Genomic DNA, 22,899 nt, shown 5'->3' with positions numbered 1-22,899 from the left:
GCCTAAATTTGAGCGGCGAGGCCGACGCGCAGGCACCATCGGCGCGGTTCTCGTGCGACAGCTAGAGAACCCGCCGGAAATGTCAATAAACACAGTAAGCTCAAGATCGGGGATACCCATCATAAAAATCGCATTATATGCAGATGATCTCCTGTTATACATCTCCCAATCTCATATCGATCCCGTCTATAATGATGGAATTCGAACGATTCGGCCTCCTTAGTAACTTTAAAGTTAATCTATCAAAATCAGAAGCCTTAAATATCTCTTTGACCCGAACTGAAGTTTCCCGGGCAATGTCTAACTTCCCATTCAAATGGAGACCTTCGGCCATTAAATATTTGGGTATTTCAATCCCAGCGGACCTCTCCAAACTATATACACTTAATCACTTACCACTACTAGAAGGTACAAGTCTTACGGGGGACTGAAATTGTCTTGGATGGGCAGGAGGAATGTCCTTAAAATGGATATCCTGCCACGCTTTTTGTACTACTTTCAAACCATCCCCATTTCTCCTCCCAGTAGTTTTTTTCATACCCTTCAATCTGCTATTATCCGATTCATATGGGGTAAAATTAAACCAAGAATCAACTTACGCACTCTTACTCTTCCAAGGGAGTGTGGAGGAGCGGGCCTTCCTAACTTCAGAGTCTACATGCAGGCTGCAGCCTTGACCCGTATATTAGACTGGCATTTCAACAGCGACTCTAAGCAATGGATCCGGGTAGAGCAAGAAGGACTGGAGATCCCTCTCAAACATCTCCCTTGGATACCTCCTTCAGATCTTCCTAACGTAGGGATGCTTTCAGATTTTACCAAAGAAACGCTCAAAGTTAGTCACATAGTATCCAAAAAAATGTCCCCTCCACAACTAGTTAGTCCCCTTGCTTCCTTATTCTATACTCCATCATTTCGCCCTGGATATAAACAGAGAAACTACTTCGGCTGGAGGGCGGAGGAAGACATCCGCTTGGGACACATACTGATTGATGGTAAATTACCCTCATTCCAAACCTTTCGGACACAACTCCCGTCTAGAAGTTCACAATGGTTGGAGTTCCTCCAACTACGGGCATTTGTCTCTCCGGGGAGAACAGTCGGTCGAGTCCGGGGCACTTGTAGTGCCTTTGAGGAACTGTTTACTAAAAACATCCCGCCTGAACACACAGTCTCCCTTCTGTACGGTATTCTTATCAGAGTTGGGGTCTCAGGCAAACGAGGCTACCAATTGGCTTGGGAAAAGGAGCTGAAGCAACACTTCTCTCCTGATGAGTGGAAGAAATGTTTCTTATTTACTCATAAATTGTCAGTCCCGTGCTCTGCAGGGGAGAAAAATGTTAAGATTTTGACACGTTGGTACCAGTTTCCATCTAAACTACATATTATATTCCCTTCGGTGTCTGCGATGTGCTGGAGATGTGGGCAAGACGTCGGTACAATGACACATATCTGGTGGGAGTGTGATGGAATAAAACAGTTTTGGGGAAGAAGGGAATTTTGTTTACTTACCGTAAATTCCTTTTCTTCTAGCTCCAATTGGGAGACCCAGACAATTGGGTGTATAGCTTCTGCCTCCGGAGGCCACACAAAGTATTACACTTAAAAGTGTAAAGCCCCTCCCCTTTTGCCTATACACCCCCCGTGCATCACGGGCTCCTCAGTTTTGGTGCAAAAGCAGGAAGGAGGAAACTTATAAATTGGTCTAAAGTAAATTCAATCCGAAGGAAGTTCGGAAAACCGAAAACCATTCAACATGAACAACATGTGTACACAAAGAACAACAGCCCGAAGGGAACAGGGGCGGGTGCTGGGTCTCCCAATTGGAGCTAGAAGAAAAGGAATTTACGGTAAGTAAACAAAATTCCCTTCTTTGTCGCTCCATTGGGAGACCCAGACAATTGGGACGTCCAAAAGCAGTCCCTGGGTGGGTAAAATAATACTTCGTAATAGAGCCGTAAAACGGCCCCTTCCTACAGGTGGGCAACCGCCGCCTGAAGGATTCGCCTACCTAGGCTGGCATCTGCCGAAGCATAGGTATGCACCTGATAGTGTTTCGTGAAAGTGTGCAGGCTCGACCAGGTAGCCGCCTGACACACCTGCTGAGCCGTAGCCTGGTGCCGCAAAGCCCAGGACGCACCCACGGCTCTGGTAGAATGGGCCTTCAGCCCTGATGGAACCGGAAGCCCAGAAGAACGGTAGGCTTCGAGAATTGGTTCCTTGATCCACCGAGCCAGGGTTGATTTGGAAGCCTGTGACCCTTTACGCTGGCCAGCGACAAGGACAAAGAGTGCATCCGAGCGGCGCAGGGGCGCCGTACGAGAAATGTAGAGTCTGAGTGCTCTCACCAGATCCAACAAGTGCAAATCCTTTTCACATTGGTGAACTGGATGTGGACAAAGAGAAGGTAAGGAGATATCCTGATTGAGATGAAAGGGTGATACCACCTTAGGGAGAAATTCCGGAACCGGCCGCAGAACCACCTTGTCCTGGTGAAACACCAGGAAAGGAGCTTTGCATGACAGCGCTGCTAGCTCAGACACTCTCCGAAGTGATGTGACTGCTACTAGGAAGACCACTTTCTGCGAAAGGCATGAAAGAGAAATATCCTTCATTGGCTCGAAGGGTGGTTTCTGAAGAGCCATCAGCACCCTGTTCAGATCCCAGGGTTCTAACGGACGCTTGTAAGGAGGGACTATGTGACAAACCCCCTGCAGGAACGTGCGTACCTTTGGAAGTCTGGCTAGGCGCTTCTGGAAAAACACAGAGAGCGCTGAGACTTGTCCCTTAAGGGAGCCGAGCGACAAACCCTTTTCCAATCCGGATTGAAGGAAGGAAAGAAAAGTGGGCAAGGCAAATAGCCAGGGAGTAAAACCCTGATCAGAGCACCAGGATAAGAATATTCTCCATGTCCTGTGGTAGATCTTGGCGGACGTTGGTTTCCTGGCCTGTCTCATAGTGGCAATGACCTCTTGAGATAACCCTGAAGACGCTAGGATCCAGGACTCAATGGCCACACAGTCAGGTTGAGGGCCGCAGAATTCAGATGGAAAAACGGCCCTTGAGACAGCAAGTCTGGTCGGTCTGGTAGTGCCCACGGTTGACCCACCGTGAGATGCCACAGATCCGGGTACCACGACCTCCTCGGCCAGTCTGGAGCGACGAGGATGGCGCGGCGGCAGTCGGACCTGATCTTGCGTAACACTCTGGGCAACAGTGCCAGAGGAGGAAACACATAAGGCAGTTGAAACTGCGACCAATCCTGAACTAATGCGTCTGCCGCCAGAGCTCTGTGATCTTGAGACCGTGCCATGAATGCCGGGACCTTGTTGTTGTGCCGGGACGCCATTAGGTCGACGTCCGGCATCCCCCAGCGGCAACAGATCTCTTGAAACACGTCCGGGTGAAGGGACCATTCCCCTGCGTCCATGCCCTGGCGACTGAGAAAGTCTGCTTCCCAGTTTTCTACGCCCGGGATGTGAACTGCGGATATGGTGGATGCTGTGGCTTCCACCCACAGCAGAATCCGCCGGACCTCCTGGAAGGCTTGCCGACTGCGTGTTCCGCCTTGGTGGTTGATGTATGCCACCGCTGTGGAGTTGTCCGACTGAATTCGGATCTGTTTGCCTTTCAGCCACGGCTGGAACGCCTTTAGGGCATGATACACTGCCCTTATCTCCAGAACATTGATCTGCAGGGAGGACTCTGGCTGAGTCCAGGTACCCTGTGCCCTGTGGTGGAGAAAGACCGCTCCCCACCCTGACAGACTCGCGTCCGTCGTGACCACCGCCCAGGATGGGGGTAGGAAGGATTTCCCCTTCGACAATGAAGTGGGAAGAAGCCACCACCGAAGGGAGGCTTTGGCTGCCTGAGAAAGGGAGACGTTCCTGTCGAGAGACGTCGACTTCCTGTCCCACTTGCGGAGAATGTCCCATTGAAGTGGACGCAGATGAAACTGCGCAAAAGGAACTGCCTCCATTGCTGCCACCATCTTCCCTAGGAAGTGCATGAGGCGCCTCAAGGGGTGTGACTGGCCTTGAAGGAGAGATTGCACCCCTGTCTGTAGTGAACGCTGTTTGTCCAGCGGAAGCTTCACTATCGCTGAGAGAGTATGAAACTCCATACCGAGATATGTCAGTGATTGGGCCGGTGTCAGATTTGACTTTGGGAAATTGATGATCCACCCGAATCTCTGGAGAGTCTCCAGAGCAATGTTCAGGCTGTGTTGGCATGCCACTCGAGAGGGGGCCTTGACAAGGAGATCGTCTAAGTAAGGGATCACCGAGTGTCCCTGAGAGTGTAGGACTGCTACGACTGTTGCCATGACCTTGGTGAAGACCCGTGGTGCTGTCGCCAGGCCGAAAGGCAGTGCCACGAACTGAAGGTGTTCGTCCCCTATGGCGAAACGCAGGAAGCACTGATGCTCTGGTGCAATCGGTACGTGGAGATAAGCATCTTTGATGTCGATTGATGCTAGGAAGTCTCCTTGGGACATTGAGGCGATGACGGAGCGGAGCGATTCCATCCGGAACCGCCTGGTTTTTACGTGTTTGTTGAGCAGTTTTAGGTCCAGAACAGGACGGAAAGATCCGTCCTTTTTTGGCACCACAAACAAGTTGGAGTAAAAACCGTGACCCTGTTGCTGAAGAGGAACAGGGATCACCACTCCTTCTGCCTTCAAAGTGCACACCGCCTGAAGAAGAGCATCGGCTCGCTCGGGGGGCGGAGATGTTCTGAAAAAACGAGTCGGAGGACGAGAGCTGAACTCTATCCTGTAACCGTGAGACAGAATGTCTCTCACCCAACGGTCTTGTACCTGTGGCAGCCAGGCGTCGCAAAAGCGGGAGAGCCTGCCACCGACCGAGGATGCGGTGTGAAGAGGCCGAAAGTCATGAGGAGGCCGCTTTAGAAGCGGTTCCTCCGGCGGTCTTTTTAGGACGTGACTTAGACCGCCATGAATCGGAGTTCGTCTGACTCTTCTGTGGCCTGTTGGACGAGGAGAATTGAGACCTGCCCGCGGGCCGAAAGGACCGAAACCTCGATTGTACCTTCCGTTGTTGAGGTCTCTTTGGTTTGGGCTGGGGTAAGGATGAGTCCTTTCCCTTGGATTGTTTAATGATTTCATCCAATCGCTCACCAAACAGGCGGTCGCCAGAAAATGGCAGCCCGGTTAAGAACTTTTTGGAAGCAGAGTCTGCCTTCCATTCACGTAGCCACATGGCCCTGCGGACTGCCACCGAATTGGCGGATGCTACCGCCGTACGGCTCGTAGAGTCCAGGACAGCATTAATGGCGTAGGACGCAAACGCCGAAGCCTGAGAGGTTAATGACACCACCTGCGGAGCAGAGGCACGTGTGACTGCATTAATCTGCGAGTGACAAGCTGAGATAGCTTGGAGCGCCCATACGGCTGCGAATGCCGGAGCAAAGGACGCGCCGATAGCCTCATAGATGGATTTCAACCAGAGCTCCATCTGTCTGTCAGTGGCATCTTTGAGTGAAGCCCCATCTTCCACTGCAACTATGGATCTAGCCGCCAGTCTGGAGACTGGAGGATCCACCTTGGGACACTGAGCCCAACCCTTGACAACGTCAGGGGGGAAGGGATAACGTGTGTCCTTAAGGCGCTTAGAAAAGCGTTTATCTGGACAAGCTCGGTGTTTCTGGACTGCCTCTCTGAAGTCGGAGTGATCCAGAAACGTACTCATTGTACGCTTGGGAAACCTAAAACGGAATTTCTCCTGCTGAGAAGCTGACTCCTCAATTGGAGGCGCTGGGGGAGAAAGCTCCAACACCTGATTGATGGACGCTATAAGGTCGTTCACTATGGCGTCTCCCTCTGGCGTATCTAGGTTGAGAGCGGCTTCAGGATCAGAATCCTGATCTGCCACCTCCGCTTCATCCTCTAGAGAGTCCCCCTGCTGAGACCCTGAGCAGTGTGATGAAGTCGAGGGAAGTTCCCAGCGGGCCCGCTTAGGCGGTCTGGGACTGCGGTCCGTGTCAGAGACTTCATTTTGGGACCTATGAGTCACCCCAGGAGCATTTTGCTGCTCCAACCGAGGGGGGCCTGGGGTCAATGATTCAACAGTGCCCGGAGCCTGTGTTACCGGCCTGGACTGCAAGGCTTCTAGTATCTTAGCAGACCATTTATCCATAGTATCAGAAAGTTTGTCAGCAAATACTGCAAACTCCGTCCCTGTCACCTGGACAGTGGTAGCAGGTGGTTCCACTTGGGCCACCAGTGGCAGAGGCTCCGGCTGAGCAAGTGCCACAGGGGCCAAGCATTGCACACAATGAGGGTAGGTGGAACCTGCCGGTAGCATAGCCGCACATGAGGTACAGGTTGCAAAGTAAGCCTGTGCTTTGGCACCCTTGCTTTTTGCGGACGACATGCTGTTGTCTCCTCTGAGTACAGTCCGGGAGGGTATATAGCCAAAAACCAACAGTGCGACCGTACAGAGTAAATATATAGCATATAAACCTATATATATACACTTAGGCACCCAGGGGGGCCAGCACCTAGAAACAGGTGCGGCTTACCGACCGCCAAAAGCGGTTGTGTGACCACCAGATTCCCTGCCTGGATCTCCCAGAGCCGTGTTGTCTCTCCTCTCCAGCTTCAGAAGTGCTGACAGGAATGGCTGCCGGCGTTCTGTGAGGAGGAGGGGGCCGTGGGCGTGCCCTAGAAAGTGCGGGAATCTGGTGCCCCACGGTGCTCAGTGAGGGGGGAGGAGGATACAAAGTATGCTCCAGCCCTCAGCGCTGACGTCCAGTGCAGCGTCCCTCCCTTCCCCTGACTGGCAGGCCCGGGGGCGGGAATATGCAGTACTAGGCCGCAGAAGCCGGGGACTAGAGTTATAAGCGCGGCCGGCAAACAAGCGCGGTCAGCGCGGTAGTCCCGGCGCACTAACACGCCCAGCAGTGCTGCAGCGTGTATGACACAAGCGCTCCATGCGCCGTCCCCAAGGGGACACAGAGTACCTCACAGTAGCAGGGCCTTGTCCCTGACGATACCCAGCTCCTGTCCAGCAGATTCCCCAGGGGCTGCGGAGGGAGCACGGTCCCAGTGTCTGGAGACCGATTAGGATCCCACTTCACCCAGAGCCCTGCAGGGATGGGGAAGGAAAACAGCATGTTGGCTCCTGCCTAAGTACCCGCAATGGGTACCTCAACCTTAACAGCACCGCCGACCAGAGTGGGGTGAGAAGGGAGCATGCCGGGGGCCCTATATGGGCCCACTTTTCTTCCATCCGATATAGTCAGCAGCTGCTGCTGACTAAATTGTGGAGCTATGCGTGCATGTGTGCCTCCTTCGCACAAAGCATAAAAACTGAGGAGCCCGTGAAGCACGGGGGGTGTATAGGCAGAAGGGGAGGGGCTTTACACTTTTAAGTGTAATACTTTGTGTGGCCTCCGGAGGCAGAAGCTATACACCCAATTGTCTGGGTCTCCCAATGGAGCGACAAAGAAAAGTCCTTGCTAACTATCAGCTTATAACTGGGAAAGCAGTGGATAACTGTCCCAAGATAGTCCTCCTCTCTATGTTACCACACTCAATCGCTTATCATAAGAGAGACATACTCCGCTTCTGCCTGGCGGCGGCATGCTCCGTCATACCTAGGTACTGGAAGTCCTCCACAATCCCTCCTATCTCGGAGTGATACTCTGAAATGGCAAACATATATAGGATGGAGGAGCTCTCTGCCGACATTGCAGGTACTAGAGACAAATTTTGCAAGACCTGGGGAGAATGGATCCTTTTTAAAGATTCTTCAGATTTTGTTAAACTGTTTTGATGGAGCCATAACATCTTATTAAATTGGTGGAGTAAAGCATGGTCAGGGATGAACCGGACAAGAATGTAGGATCACCTGATTCTCAGACGACAGAGAGCGCCCCTCCCCCACCCTAATCAAATCGAATTACCCACCCCTTTCCCTTGTGTGTCTGCCTTCGTCTTCCCAGCTTACTCACACTGCTACCTACCTCCCCCACACTTCCCCTTCTAATTTTCCTCCCTCCTCCCCCCTTTCTTTCCTTTTTCTTCTCTCTCGCTCTTCTCTTCTCCTCCCCTTTTCCTGGGATCTCGTTGGAATCCAGTTTGAAGATGTTTTTTGAGGTTTATAGATGAAAAGTGTTCATTATTCGGTCAAATTGTGACAGATTGAGAAAACCTGATTTCTTTACTATGCAATTTATAAAAAGTTTGACATGTCAGTCATTCAGTTTCACATGCTGTATATGTATAATATGATATGTTTACAATAAAAATAGATTGAACATAAACACAGTAAGCACACTCTCCCCAAACAATAAAGCACAGGGACCCCCAATATATAAACGTCTCAGGTACTTAGCTGCCGAGACGCAGGGCCAGGTCCCTGGGGATGAGTGCTCCGGTCCAGCAGGGTCCTGAAGGGCTGCGGATGGAGACCAGTCTCCTGCCAGGCATGGAGACCGTGCTGGCTCCCACTTCAAGCCAGAGCCCAGGAGGGATGGTGAAGGAGCACGGCATGTAAGGCTCCAGCCTAGGAAATCAACCTTACAACACCACCGACACAGTGGGGTGAGAAGGGACATGCCGGGGGTCCAGACGTGGACCCGCAGTTCTTCAATCTCAGTCCAAAAGAAAAAAATCATATGAGAATGCATGTGTGGATGTATGCCTCCTGAACACAAAGCGATAAACTGGCTGGGACTGGCTTACCAGGGGGTGTATAAGCTCAGAGGGAGGAGCTACACTTTTAGGTGTAGTACTTTGTGTGTCCTCCGGAGGCAGAAGCTAAACACCCATGGTCTGGGTCTCCCGAAGGAACGATAAAGAAAGTCAAATTAGTGTTTCCATGTATTGCTCGTTCTGCACCATTCAGGATACATATATGATGCAGTCTTGATTTGCCATCCTTTATGGGTGGTCATGAAGGGCACAGGACTGCCCGATATGAAATCTACAATAGGCATCCGGAATAGTGTGGATTTTAGAATAGCGTCTACTTAAGTTTACAGCCGGCTAAATTACGTGTAAGGAGTTTAAGTGACATAAATGAAAGACAGTACACATGTAAGATACCCGACACGTAGCCGATTCCACAATACATGGACTTCTGCAGAATTGATATGTCACTATGGGGACAGTATAAATGCCATTTTTTTTTTTTTGCACAACCTTCCTGATATACTTCTACTACTTTGGAATAAATCATTACCCCCCCCTTTTCTACCCTAGCACAAACGTACACCACCGCTGGTGAAATTACCCCCCCCCACATCTTTACATCCCCAGGGTAGTTTTAAAGGGAACCTGTCCCCAGTTTTGGTTCCTATAAGCTGCGGCCACCACCAGTGGGCTCTTATATACAGCATTCTAACGTACTGTATATAAGAGCCCAGGCCGCTGTGTAGAACGCAAAAATGACTTTATAATACTTACCTAACGGTCGCGCAGCGGTGGAGTTGGGTCATATGGGTGTCTCCGTTCTCTGGTGCCGGTGCCTCCTCTTTCGGACATCTTCGTCCTCCTTCTGAAGCCTGTGTGCATGACGCATCCTACGTCATACACACTCGCCGTCCAGTCACACGCAGGTGCACTACAATACTTTCATCTGCCCTGCACAGGGCAGATCAAAGTGTGCCTGCGCAGGACCTCAATGCCGGCAAGTGTGGATGAGGTAGGACGCGTCATGCACCCCAGCTTCAGAAGGACGACAAAGATGGCCGAAAGAGGAGGCACCGGCGACGCCCATATGACCCAACTCCACCGCAGCGACTGTTTAGGGTAAGTATTATAAAGGGATTTTTACATTCTACACAGTGGCCTGGGCTCTTATATACAGGATGTTAGAATGCTGTATATAAGAGCCCACTGGTGGTGGAAGCAGCTTATAGGCCCCACATCTGCTGACAAGTTCCTTTTAATATTAAATATTTTTTCTTTATTATTTTCTGCTGTCCAAACCTGGGTGCGTTTTATAGTCTGAAAAACATGTTAATAGCAACCAAAAATTGAATAACATCATAAAAGTAAAAAAAAACCAAAACCCCTTACTTGAATATTTGGAAGATCAGTGCCTCGTCTCCACTAGTGGTGAAGCGCTCGCTGTACAGCTCCCCATGCACGGTCAGGTCACTCAGGGAAAGGCTGCCAATGCTCCCCTGCAAGGCCAAGTCTCCCTCTGCAGAAAAAAAATGGGGAAAAGAGAAATCAGTCATGTTCATAATATAGTCAAACTACGTATAAGGGTAAGCACACACAGCGAGAAATACGGAGCGAGTGGAATGCGATAAAAAAAACGCATTCCACGCGGCCCAATATTACTCTATGGGGCAGCTCCCATGAGCTATTTTTTTCTCAGCCCTAATAGGACCAATAAAACAATCGCAGCATGCTATGGGTGTAATGCGAGTCTGTTTCACTCGCACCCATTCAAGTTTATGGGGCAAGAGAAACATCGCACTGTACTCGCATTACAGTGGAGTGTAATGCGATTTTCGCATCAGCCGGCAACGAAGGAGATTGGGAGATAAATCCCTCTCTCCCCTCCGCAGCTGTGGTCTGATCGCAGGATCGGACCACAGTCGCATGACACTCGGCTCTGCTTTGCGCGTGAGCCGAGTGTCATGCGAGGACTCCCACTAATCACAGTGTGACCTCAGCCTTAAAACTAAAGGAAATATGAAAAGAGATGTCAAATATCTATACCAATAGCATAAGAGCACTATAAAAGCAAAGTCTTGATTAAAAATATTCTGCCATTTCTTGTATACAGGTCCATTTTAACCTAGCTTCTATGGTGGTAATGTCGTTCAAAATGTCTTATTTTTATTATTCAGTGCCTACCTAGTATGGCATTTCAGTGCGTAGGTGTATTCGCTTTAATGTCAGGAGAGGTGACAGGTTCTCTTTAACAACACAAAACAAAACAGATACTGAGCATTAATATCTCACCAATATTTTCCAGGTGGGCCGTTAGCTTGGATACACTTGCTTTAGCCAGTTCACTAGACGTCTTCTTCAGCACTAATGACAGCGAGTGAACCTAAGACAAAGACATACTTAATGCTTGGTTTCCATGTTACACAAGGCACATGAATTGTCTGTATCACTTATCCCATCTCGTACCTTCAGATCCATCTTTGTGTTGGTGTGCTCCTGCACGTCAAGACTGCAGGCCGCGCTCGCCTCCGACCTCACTGACTGTCTGACATCTGCAGATTCAGGCTTTAGAGCGTGGTTGTCGGCTGTTGATCCGATTCCAAAAAAGTCCAAAATCACCACCCACGTTTGGAGAGTGACCAATACGTCCAAGCAGTTAAAGTCCACATTCACGCTCCGATTGATGCGTTTGTACTTGGAGGAGAACTCTGGATGCTTTCGATCCACCAGTAGAACATTTATATGAACCAAAGACTCATCAAAACCATCCTTCATGTAAGATGTCTCTGATTTCTGAGATGTAGGAGAAGGTGGTGGAGTCAAAGGGTATTCGCAATCTATTTCCTCGCTTGGCTTCTTACGAGAAGTACATGTTGGTCTCTGGTATAACTGGAAAACATTTGGCGCTTCTTCCATGTGGGATGGTAAGGACCTTGGCATGTCTGGATACTCCACATGAGACACTGAAGGACATGACTGTGACAGATACTCTTTGTGGGCCAAGCTGGAAAGTTTAGGTGCCCCCCTTGACACCATGAGATTCTTGTACTTTGATTCTGGGTTCTTTTCCAGTAGGTCTTCCATGAGGAGTGAGCGTAATGCAATTTGTATAGCCAATGTGTGCGGGTGATCTTTATTGAACTCAATATCAAACTCTCGAAACTTCAAACTTACTAAGCCTTGGGCGCCAAGAGTGAGATCCCCGCTGAGCTGAATCTGCAATTCCGAGATCTGAAAATTTGCTTGAATCTGAGTAAATGGCGTCTTCTCGTGATTGGAAATTGATTTGCTGGATTTATTGGATAGAGACCTATAGCTGGGAGTGTCGAACACGTGTCTCTCCCTCTGGTCCTTGCAGACATCAGAGCTCTTATTGAGAAGTTTCTCTGGTGTTACAGGACTGGGTGGAGCGGCAGAGCTTAGTGGCAGCTTGTTCACATCTTCGCTATATACCAGGTTATCAAGAGTCTGCAGGACCTGCTCGTAAACGTGTTTGGCTAGAACCACCTGAACAACAAAGCATGTGGGTCAGAACCTTCCCATACACCAGACAAAACCTTTACTTGCTATGCTTAGCTGAAAAAATGACTTAAAGGAGTTGTCCAGGCAGAAAATATTGATCATTGAGGGTCCGACATTCAGCATTCACACGGATCTGCTAAAAAAAGGTTAAACCGGTCGAAAGGAGCCGTTTAGCACAGATCTATTCAGTGTGAAGCCTATGTTGCCAGGTCCTGGAGAACGGCTCCTATTAAAAAGATAAGATAATTGTGGTATACTCCGCGCTGCTGTACAAAGAAACACACCAAAAAATAAAAGCAATGTGGGGGATTTATTCTACGCATTTCAAAGAGATATTCCCTCTTCTTCCTTAGGAAAATCCACCATCATCGGTGGATTTTCCTGAGGAAGAAGAGGGGGTATCTCTTCGAAACGCATAGAATAAACCACCCACATTGCTTTTATTATTTGGAGTGTTTCTTTGCACAGCAGCGCGGAGTATACCACAATTACCGTGGTTTTAGTCTTGCTCCTGCCTTGGCACGTGGGATCGGCTACAGCTGTTATATGTCTCACAACCTTTCCAGGAGAGCGGTTTTCCTATTAAAAACTCACCATATTTTACACTTGTAAGACCCTATTGCGCTCCTTATATCCACAGCTTGTTACTGCCTATTCAAAAGATGACAAGCTGTTCTGCAGCAGCCACTGCGCACTGCACAGATCTGAGCAACGTGGTTACATCCGCGGGAGCTGTTTTCAGCTGGGGGGTGTCAGGTGTATGATCCCCCACCGATCTAATATTGAGACACTAACCTATGGATTGATCCCAATAATTTCTGCCTATAAAACCACTTTAAGAGTCGCAGTACTTCAAGACAACTTGACCTCATGTGATAAATAGACAATTAGCAATGCTTTATTGAAAAATTATTTTGTCGTAATCCTGAAAAACAGACCAAGGTTCGGACCAATAGGTGTTCTCCCCTCTGCCCAGCTGTATGGGGACATCATGCTTCATGGGGAGATGTATGGGGACATCATGCTTCATGGGGAGCTGTGTGGGGACATCATGCTTCATGGGGAGCTGTGTGGGGACATCATGCTTCATGGGAAGCTGTGTGGGGACATCATGCTTCATGGGGAGATGTATGGGGACATCATGCTTCATGGGGAGCTGTATGGGGACATCATGCTTCATGGGGAGCTGTGTGGGGACATCATGCTTCATGGGAAGCTGTGTGGGGACATCATGCTTCATGGGGAGCTGTGTGGGGACATCATGCTTCATGGGGAGCTGTGTGGGGACATCATGCTTCATGGGGAGCTGTGTGGGGACATCATGCTTCATGGGGAGCTGTGTGGGGACATCATGCTTCATGGGGAGCTGTGTGGGGACATCATGCTTCATGGGGAGCTGTGTGGGGACATCATGCTTCATGGGGAGCTGTGTGGGGACATCATGCTTCATGGGGAGCTGTGTGGGGACTACATGCTTCATGGGGAGCTGTGTGGGGACATCATGCTTCATGGGGAGCTGTGTGGGGACATCATGCTTCATGGGGAGCTGTGTGGGGACATCATGCTTCATGGGGAGCTGTGTGGGGACATCATGCTTCATGGGGAGCTGTGTGGGGACATCATGCTTCATGGGGAGCTGTGTGGGGACATCATGCTTCATGGGGAGCTGTGTGGGGACATCATGCTTCATGGGGAGCTGTGTGGGGACATCATGCTTCATGGGGAGCTGTGTGGGGACATCATGCTTCATGGAGAGCTGTGTGGGGACATCATGCTTCATGGGGAGCTGTGTGGGGACATCATGCTTCATGGGGAGCTGTGTGGGGACATCATGCTTCATGGGGAGCTGTATGGGGACATCATGCTTCATGGGGAGCTGTGTGGGGACATCATGCTTCATGGGGAGCTGTATGGAGATATCATGCTTCATAGGGAGATGTATGGGGACATTAAGCTGTGTGGGGAGCGGTATGGGGACATCATGCTTCATGGGGAGATGTATGGGGACATCATGCTTCATGGGGAGCTGTGTGGGGACATCATGCTTCATGGGGAGCTGTGTGGGGACATCATGCTTCATGGGGAGATGTATGGGGACATCATGCTTCATGGGGAGATGTATGGGGACATCATGCTTCATGGGGAGCTGTGTGGGGACATCATGCTTCATGGGGAGATGTATGGGGACATCAAGCTGTGTGGGGAGATGTATGGGGACATCACGCTTCATGGGGAGCTGTATGGGGACATCACGCTTCATGGGGAGCTGTATGGGGACATCATGCTTCATGGGGAGCTGTATGGGGACATCATGCTGTGTGGGGAGCTGTATGGGGACATCATGCTGTGTGGGGAGCTGTATGGGGACATCATGCTGTGTGGGGAGCTGTATGGGGACATCATGCTGTGTGGGGAGCTGTATGGGGACATCATGCTGTGTGGGGAGCTGTATGGGGACATCATGCTTCATGGGGAGCTGTGTGGGGTCATCATGCTGTGTGGGGAGATGTATGGGGACATCCTGCTTCATGGGGAGCTGTGTGGGGTCATCATGCTTCATGGGGAGCTGTGTGGGGTCATCATGCTTCATGGGGAGCTGTGTGGGGTCATCATGCTGCGTTGGTTACATCGAGCTGTGTGGAGACACAGAGCTTCGTGGGTACATTGAGCTGCTTGAGGAGCTGAGTGTTGGGGCATCCCTATTTCGTTAGAAGCTGCTGATCCAGGTAGAATGGCTAAAGACCAGGAACAGGATGATTTCCAAACTTTATAAAATGCAGTAAATGATATGGTCTTGATTAGCTACGGATAGAATACAAGCAGCTCTGCTGTAACGTGTATTAACAGTAGCAGAGAGTCATTACACATAATTCTGCTCAATATTAAAGCATTATTGCAGCGTGTTTTTTTCAGCGCTGTAGTGGTGCTTTAAATCAAAAGCCCGTGCCTCCTGTCATATACTTGCTCTCCAGTGTTTTCACCTATTCTCAGCTCCCGTCCTATGGTGCCATCTTATGACTAACTTTTCACTGGCAGGAAGTCAGAAGTTACAATCACAAGCTCCCAATGCATCTCTATGAGAGCCAGAAGGAGGCTCTCATAGACTTGTACTGATTTGAGACCGCCAATGCATTTCATTAAATACTGGAGCAGGAGGCAAACTGGAGAGACACTGAAAAAAGATGAAGATGGCTTCTCCAGTAGCAAATATTTTGCAATACACGGGTAACTTACCTGAACATTATTGACAAAATTTCCTTCGATCTTCAAAATGCTTCCCACCTCTAAAGAGTCGTCAATAAATGGAAAGGTGAGCTCACAGTCGCGCTCAATATTGAACTTCTCCATTTTAAACTGTATGGTCGTGTTGTGTAGGATATGGAAAGCTGAATAGTAAAACACGTCATGTTACAACGCTGGCAAGCTACAGATTTGCATATTTTTTAGCTTTGATGTGGGAAAGCATTTGCCGACCCTGGCATGTCCCCATTTCTTGCAGAGAAGAGGGTACACGTCTTCAAGGATGAAGGCCCTCGTCAGCTTTCTTGCCTATTTTAAGAGATGCGCTACCACTTTTCTGCTAGAATCAGGGACTCAAGACTTAGGATTGCCGGGATTCCAAAAAATTCCCAATAGTCAGACATTAAAGACACAACTAGCCCAAAAGAGTCAGAAAGCTTTTTACAGTAAAATTCCTATACAAAACTACAGGATTATTCAATTGTTTAGTCTTATGTAGAGTCAAAATGGTTAAAAATCCCTCAGCTCCCCCCGATTCTGCTGCTTTTTCCCCTGTTTTGGATGTGCTACTAAATTGCAGAGATGTTCACATTTGTTGCTTTTGGAGCGCAGTGTGTGAAATCTCTGCTTGTAGTGCAACTAGATGTTTCTTCAGTCTTCTTGGGAGACGTGCACTTTCCCTCCCGCATGGCTTGGCAGCTGATATAGTAATCTCTGCCGCTGCCAAGCTGTGATTGACAGCCTTTCAGAGGAAGGTTTGAAGGCACAACCCCAAAAGAGACAGGAATAATGTCCAGTTGGACTGCTAAGCAGAGATTTCACATGCTGCGCTCCAGAAGAAACAAATGTGAATATCTCTGCAAAGGAGCGACACAGCACAAAATCGAAAAGAATGGCAGAATCAGTGGGACTTATAGATTTTTACAAGATATTAAATTAAACTGATTAATTAAACTAAATTAATTCGAGCAAGTGTCAATGATGGAGAAATATCTAAATATAAGTTTGGTGCCAATGTAATGTCCTTAGGAGACCTTTACTAGTTAAAATGCCCCTTCAGGCATACGCTCCACCCAACCTGACGGGTACAGAGAAACAATGAAAACCAGAGAATGGTACAAGTATTGTGCACAGATCCTAATAATTAGAATAGGACTCATGCAGGACACTAAACAGGACAGATATGCTTCTCCTAGCAATTATCCTGCCCTTTGTGCACATGTGTTTCGCTATACCTGATGTCAGATCGAGCGGAGAGTCTGCCAGAAGGGACACTTTTAAAGGAATGGTCTGAAGGATGAAACAATTGTAATCAAAATCCCTATTTATTGCCCTAATCAAAAACTATTACAGCGGCATTAATAATTGTCCTACCTTTCCCTTCACTACACTAACTGCTAGTGATTATTTTTTCCACTACTCACTGTCTGATGACGCTTCGTTTGAGAATCCCAGTGCATGCTTGGATACTTAAACAAAGCATCATCAGTTGGCAGAGACTGAAAGGAAGTATTATCAGCGACACTCATTTCACGGGCTGGTCTGGTACCTGCATGCTGATATTGTGCGATTTGCACACCGACAGTGTGCTCTGTGTTGCTAGCTCAGATCAGTAGAGCCGTCAACAGAGAAATGAGCACTAAGCAGAGTACCTGGCGGTGTTCAGAGACTAGTGCCGCCCTAGCAAGTGATGTCATTTGTGGGGCGGTGCTGGTCTCTGAATGCCGCGGGATACTCTGGCACTGTGGATTGCATACTGCTTTGTATTGCCGGCTCCACTGGTAAAAGCTGGCAACACAGAGTGCCGTTAGTGTGCAAATTACACAATAACCAGAACAGTTTTGAAATGAGTGTCACTGATGACTCTTCATTTCAGGGAGGGAGCAGTGACTGCAGCTTGTGCCCCCTGATGATGCTTTGTTTGAGTATCCCAGCATGCACTGGGATTCTCAATTGTAGCTAGATAATGTAGAGAGGGAAGAGAATTTTGAATGCAGCCACAACAGAAATTAGCTTAGATTGGGGTAATAAACAGAAAGGGGTCTTAGGACCATCCTTTTGACCACTTAAAGTAGACTTGTCAATGAGTTATTACATTGTTTTGGGGTTTTTTTAAACCGCCATAAGGGCTTAGAGATATGGGACCTTTTATTTTATATATCATTTGTAATGCCTTGACATGGGGCAATGATCACTGGGTATTATACAAAGCAGGTTAAAAAAAAGAGAATTTTGTTTACTTACCGTAAATTCTTTTTCTTATAGTTCCGTATTGGGAGACCCAGACATTGGGTGTATAGCTTCTGCCTCCGGAGGACACACAAAGTACTACACTCAAAAGTGTATCTCCTCCCTCTGAGCTTATACACCCCCTGGAGATACCAGATCTAGCCAGTTTAGTGCAAAAGCTGAAGGAGAATAGCCACCCACAAGTAAAAACAGAGCAAGAACCGGAAGAACCGGAGCCTCTGTCTACAACAACAGCCGGTGATAACACGCAGAACAAGAAACTGCCAACAGGCAACAGGGAGGGAGCTGGGTCTCCCAATACGGAACTATAAGAAAAAGAATTTACGGTAAGTAAACAAAATTCTCTTTTTCTTTATCGTTCCTATGGGAGACCCAGACATTGGGACGTCTCAAAGCAGTCCATGGGTGGGAATAAACAGAAAAACTGAGAAGTAGGCAGAGCCTTACTTCACAAATGGGCGACAGCCGCCTGAAGGATGCGTCTGCCCAAGCTCGCATCTGCCGAAGCATGAGCATGCACTTGGTAGTGCTTTGAAAAGGTATGCAGGCTAGTCCAAGTGGCAGCCTGACAGACTTGTTGAGCCGTAGCCTGGTGCCTGAAAGCCCAAGAGTCACCGACAGCTCTGGTCGAGTGTGCCTTGATCCCCGGCAGGGGAGGCACCTGAGAACCCTGGTAGGCATCTGAAATGGACGACCTAATCCAACGGGCTAAGGTCAGCTTAGAAGCAGAGAGGCCCTTACGCCGACCTGTGATTAGCACAAAAAGAGAGGTGCACCGCCTAAGAGCAGCGGTGCGAGACACATAGATCCGGAGCGCCCGCACCAGATCCAGAGTATGCAACGCTTTTTCAAAGCGATGAACAGGAGCCGGACAAAAGGAAGGAAGAGTAATGTCCTGGTTAAGGTGGAAAGGAGAAACCACCTTAGGGAGAAAGTCCGGGGTCGGACGGAGAACCACCTTGTCTTGATGGAAAACCAAAAAAGGTGACTCCGAAGAGAGCGCAGCCAAATCAGAGACTCTCCTGAGGGAAGTTATGGCCACTAGAAAGACCACTTTCTGTGAAAGACGAAACAAAGGAACCTCCCTAAGAGGCTCAAAGGGGGGTTTCTGCAAGGCCGTGAGGACCAAATTGAGGTCCCAGGGATCGAAGGGGCGCCGGTAAGGCGGAATGATGTGAGACGCACCTTGCATGAAGGTGCGGACCTGAGCCAGCCGGGCGATACGCCGCTGGAACAGCACTGACAGAGCCGAAACTTGTCCCTTGAGAGAGTTGAGGGACAAACCCAGCTGCAGACCGGACTGTAAAAAGGACAGAAGGGTCGGCAAGGAAAAAGGCCAAGGAGAATGGCCGGAAGAACGACACCAGGACAGGAAAATCTTCCAAGTCCTGTGATAGATCTTGGCGGAGGAAGACTTCCGAGCCCGAGTCATAGTGGAAATGACTTCAGGAGGAATACCAGAAGCCGTCAAGATCCAGGACTCAAGAGCCACGCCGTCAATCTGAGAGCCGCAGAATTCTGGCGGAAAAACGGACCTTGTGAGAGAAGGTCTGGACGGTCCGGGAGATGCCACGGCATCTCTACGGACAGATGGAGCAGGTCTGGGTACCAAGCTCGCCTGGGCCAGTCCGGTGCAATGAGGATGACTCGACGGCCCTCCATTCTGATCTTGCGCAGGACTCTGGGCAAGAGAGCTAGAGGGGGAAACACGTAGGACAGACGAAACTGGGACCAGTCTTGAACCAGAGCGTCCGCTGCGAAGGCCTGAGGATCGTGGGAGCGAGCCACGTAAACGGGAACCTTGTTGTTGTGACGGGATGCAATTAGGTCCACGTCCGGAGTGCCCCACTTGCGGCAGATTGACTGAAACTCTGCCGGATGCAGGGACCACTCGCCGCTGTCCACGGTTTGACGGCTGAGATAATCTGCCTCCCAGTTTTCCACGCCTGGGATGTGGACTGCGGATATGGTGGACTTGGAGTCCTCCGCCCATTGAAGGATGCGTTGTACCTCCATCATTGTCAGGCGGCTGCGTGTCCCGCCTTGGTGATTGATGTAGGCAACCGCTGTCGCGTTGTCTGACTGGACTCGGATGTGCTTGCCCGCCAATAGGTGGTGAAAAGCTTGGAGAGCCAGGAGCACGGCTTTGGTTTCCAGCACATTGATCGAGAGGGCTGACTCGGACGGAGTCCAAGTGCCCTGTGCTCAGTGGTGGAGACATACCGCTCCCCAGCCGGATAGACTAGCATCCGTGGTGAAAACCACCCAGGACGGAGCCAGGAAGGAGCGTCCCTGAGACAGAGAGAGGGGCCGAAGCCACCACTGAAGAGAGCTCCTGGTCTGTGGCGACAGGGCCACTAACCTGTGCAAGGAGGAAGGCCGCTTGTCCCAACAGCGGAGAATGTCCAGCTGCAGAGGACGCAGATGGAACTGGGCAAAGGGAACAGCCTCCATTGACGCCACCATCTGACCCAGCACCTGCATCAGGTGCCTGATGGAATGACGGCGGGGCCTCAGCAGAGAGCGCACCGCCAGTTGGAGGGATTGCTGTTTGATCAAGGGCAACTTCACAAGTGCCGGAAGAGTGTCGAACTGCATCCCTAGGTACGTGAGACTCTGGGTCGGAGTCAGAGTGGATTTGGGAAGATTGACCAGCCACCCGAATTGGGCTAGAGTGGTGAGAGTGAGCGAGACACTCCGCTGACAGTCTGCGCTGGATGAAGCCTTGACTAGAAGGTCGTCCAGGTAAGGGATCACTGCCAACCCCTGGAGGTGCAGAACCGCAATCACTGCTGCCATGACTTTGGTGAATACCCGAGGGGCCGTGGCTAACCCGAAGGGGAGAGCCACGAATTGGAAATGTTCCTCTCCGATTGCAAAACGTAGCCAACGCTGGTGAGAAACTGCAATTGGCACATGCAGATAGGCATCTCTGATGTCGATGGATGCCAGGAAATCCCCTTGGGTCATTGAGGCAATGACTGACCGCAGAGATTCCATGCGAAAATGCCGCACCTGAACATGCTTGTTGAGAAGCTTGAGATCCAGGATGGGCCGGAAGGAACCGTCCTTTTTGGGGACTAGGAAGAGATTTGAGTAGAAACCTCTGAACCGTTCCCGGGCGGGAACCGTAACAATTACTCCGTTGGCCTGCAAGGATGCCACGGCCTGAGAGAAGGCGGCGGCCTTGGAACAGGGGGGAGTTGACAGAAAAAATCTGTTTGGCGGGCTTGAAGAGAATTCTATCCTGTAGCCGTGGGAGATGACATCCCGCACCCACTGATCGGAGACGTGTTGAAACCACGCGTCGCCAAAGTGGGAGAGCCTGCCACCGACTAAGGACGTTGCTGGCGCGGACAGATAGTCAAGAGGAGGCTGCCTTGGTGGCAGCAGCTCCTGCGGTCTTCTGTGGACGCGCCTTTGTACGCCAGTTGGATTTTTGGTCCTTGGCTGAGTTAGAGGACGAGGCCGAGGGCTTAGAGGATGACCAGTTGGAGGAACGAAAGGAACGAAACCTCGACTGGTTCCTACCCTGGACAGGTTTCCTGGTTTTGGTTTGTGGCATGGAAGTACTCTTCCCGCCAGTAGCTTCCTTAATAATTTCATCCAGTTGTTCACCGAATAGCCTGGACCCAGCAAAAGGGAGCCCAGCCAGGTACTTCTTGGAAGAAGCATCTGCCTTCCACTCTCGAAGCCACAAGATCCTGCGGATAGCGAGGGAATTAGCCGAAGCCACCGCAGTGCGGTGAGAAGCCTCCAGCATGGCAGACATGGCATAGGATGAAAAAGCGGAAGCTTGGGAAGTTAAGGCAACCATTTCGGGCATAGATTCCCTGGCGAGGGAATGCATCTCCTCCAATGAAGCAGAGATGGCTTTGAGAGCCCACACTGCTGCAAAAGATGGGGAGAACGAGGCCCCTGCCGCCTCATATACAGATTTGGCCAGAAGGTCAACCTGGCGGTCAGTGGAATCCTTAAGAGAGGTGCCATCAGCCACTGATACCACGGTCCGGGCTGAGATTCTAGACACTGGGGGGTCTACCTTTGGTGAATGAGCCCACTCCTTGACCACCTCCGGTGGAAAGGGAAAACGGTCATCAGAACCACGCTTTGGGAAGCGCTTGTCAGGACAGGCCCTAAGCTTGGTCACAGCGGCCTGAAAACTGGAGTGGTTAAAGAACACACTCCTTGTTCTCTTAGGCAAGGTAAACTGGTGCTTTTCTGCCAGAGAGGGTTGCTCCTCTGATACTGGCGGATTGAGGTCCAGTACAGAATTAATGGACGCAATCAAATCACTAACATCTGAGTCACTTTCGGACAGATCCATGGGGCACATGGAGGTAGCCTCCGAGCCCCCTGTAAAGGCATCCTCCTCGTCCTGCGAGTCAGCCTCTGAAACAGAGCCCCGGGACGAGGAAGGGGAGGGAGCCCTACGTCTCCTCTTAAGAGGACGGGGTCTGGGACCAGATGATGAATCCTCTGTGAGCTCCGCTGAGAGAGCCCTAGCAGCAGAGGCGCCCTGTGAAGGGGGCTGATGCATGTTCAGCAAAGTCCGGGACAGCTGTCCCATGGAGTCAGCAAAAGACTGGGAGATAGACCTGGTTAAGGATTCTACCCAAGCCGGGGGTTCAGCCACAGGAGCAGGAGCAGCCGGAGAGACCACTGTGGGTGCGATTCCAGGCTGAGGCACTGTCAGGTTAGAGCAGGCATCACAATGTGGATAGGTGCTCGGGTCCGGCAGTATGAGCTTACATGCAGTACATACTGAGTACAGCTTTTGAGCCTTGCTCCTCGTGTGTGACATGCTGCTGGAGTGGGGGCTCTGCTAGAGTGACCCCCAGAGAGTATATACAGAGGCCCACAACCGGAGGTTGTGGCTTACCAGACCGCTGGAGCGGTGTTGTGTGCCCTCCAGATCCCGAAGCCCGGACCCCCAAGCACCTCAGCAGGGATGCTGCAGCCAGTGATGATCGCAGAGCAAACGCTGATAAAATGGCGCCGGAGCGAGGAGAGGGGGCGGGACCAACTCTGAGAGCGGGAACTGGAGGGCCAAATAGACTTACAGGGGAGGAGACATGTACTCAGTGAGGAGTGTCTCTCCCCTGTGCAAACCATCCGCTGGGCGGAGCCGCACTGTCCCTTCTGCATGAATGACATGCTAGGGCAGTGAAATCGAAAGTAGGCCTCCGGCGAAGCCGGGGCCTAAATTTGAGCAGTGCGGCCAGCGCGCAGGC

The 22,899-nt window shown here is 50.3% G+C and overlaps 1 protein-coding gene across 1 annotated transcript in view; it reads right to left on the bottom strand.

Moving 5' to 3' along the window:
- The window catches only part of VPS13D (vacuolar protein sorting 13 homolog D), a 497,408-nt gene that overhangs the window by 332,601 nt on the left and 141,908 nt on the right, over positions 1-22,899 (bottom strand). The window contains 4 exon segments of the mRNA XM_075327411.1: positions 10,046-10,172; positions 10,946-11,036; positions 11,120-12,160; positions 15,410-15,561. Of these exon segments, the coding sequence (XP_075183526.1) occupies positions 10,046-10,172; positions 10,946-11,036; positions 11,120-12,160; positions 15,410-15,561 (1,411 nt within the window).

The sequence above is a fragment of the Anomaloglossus baeobatrachus genome, chromosome 11 (assembly GCF_048569485.1).
Source record: "Anomaloglossus baeobatrachus isolate aAnoBae1 chromosome 11, aAnoBae1.hap1, whole genome shotgun sequence".
In the NCBI taxonomy this organism is placed as follows: Eukaryota; Metazoa; Chordata; class Amphibia; order Anura; family Aromobatidae; genus Anomaloglossus; species Anomaloglossus baeobatrachus.
Note: the sequence above shows the minus strand (reverse complement) of the source record. Positions and strands in the feature narration are given on the sequence as shown.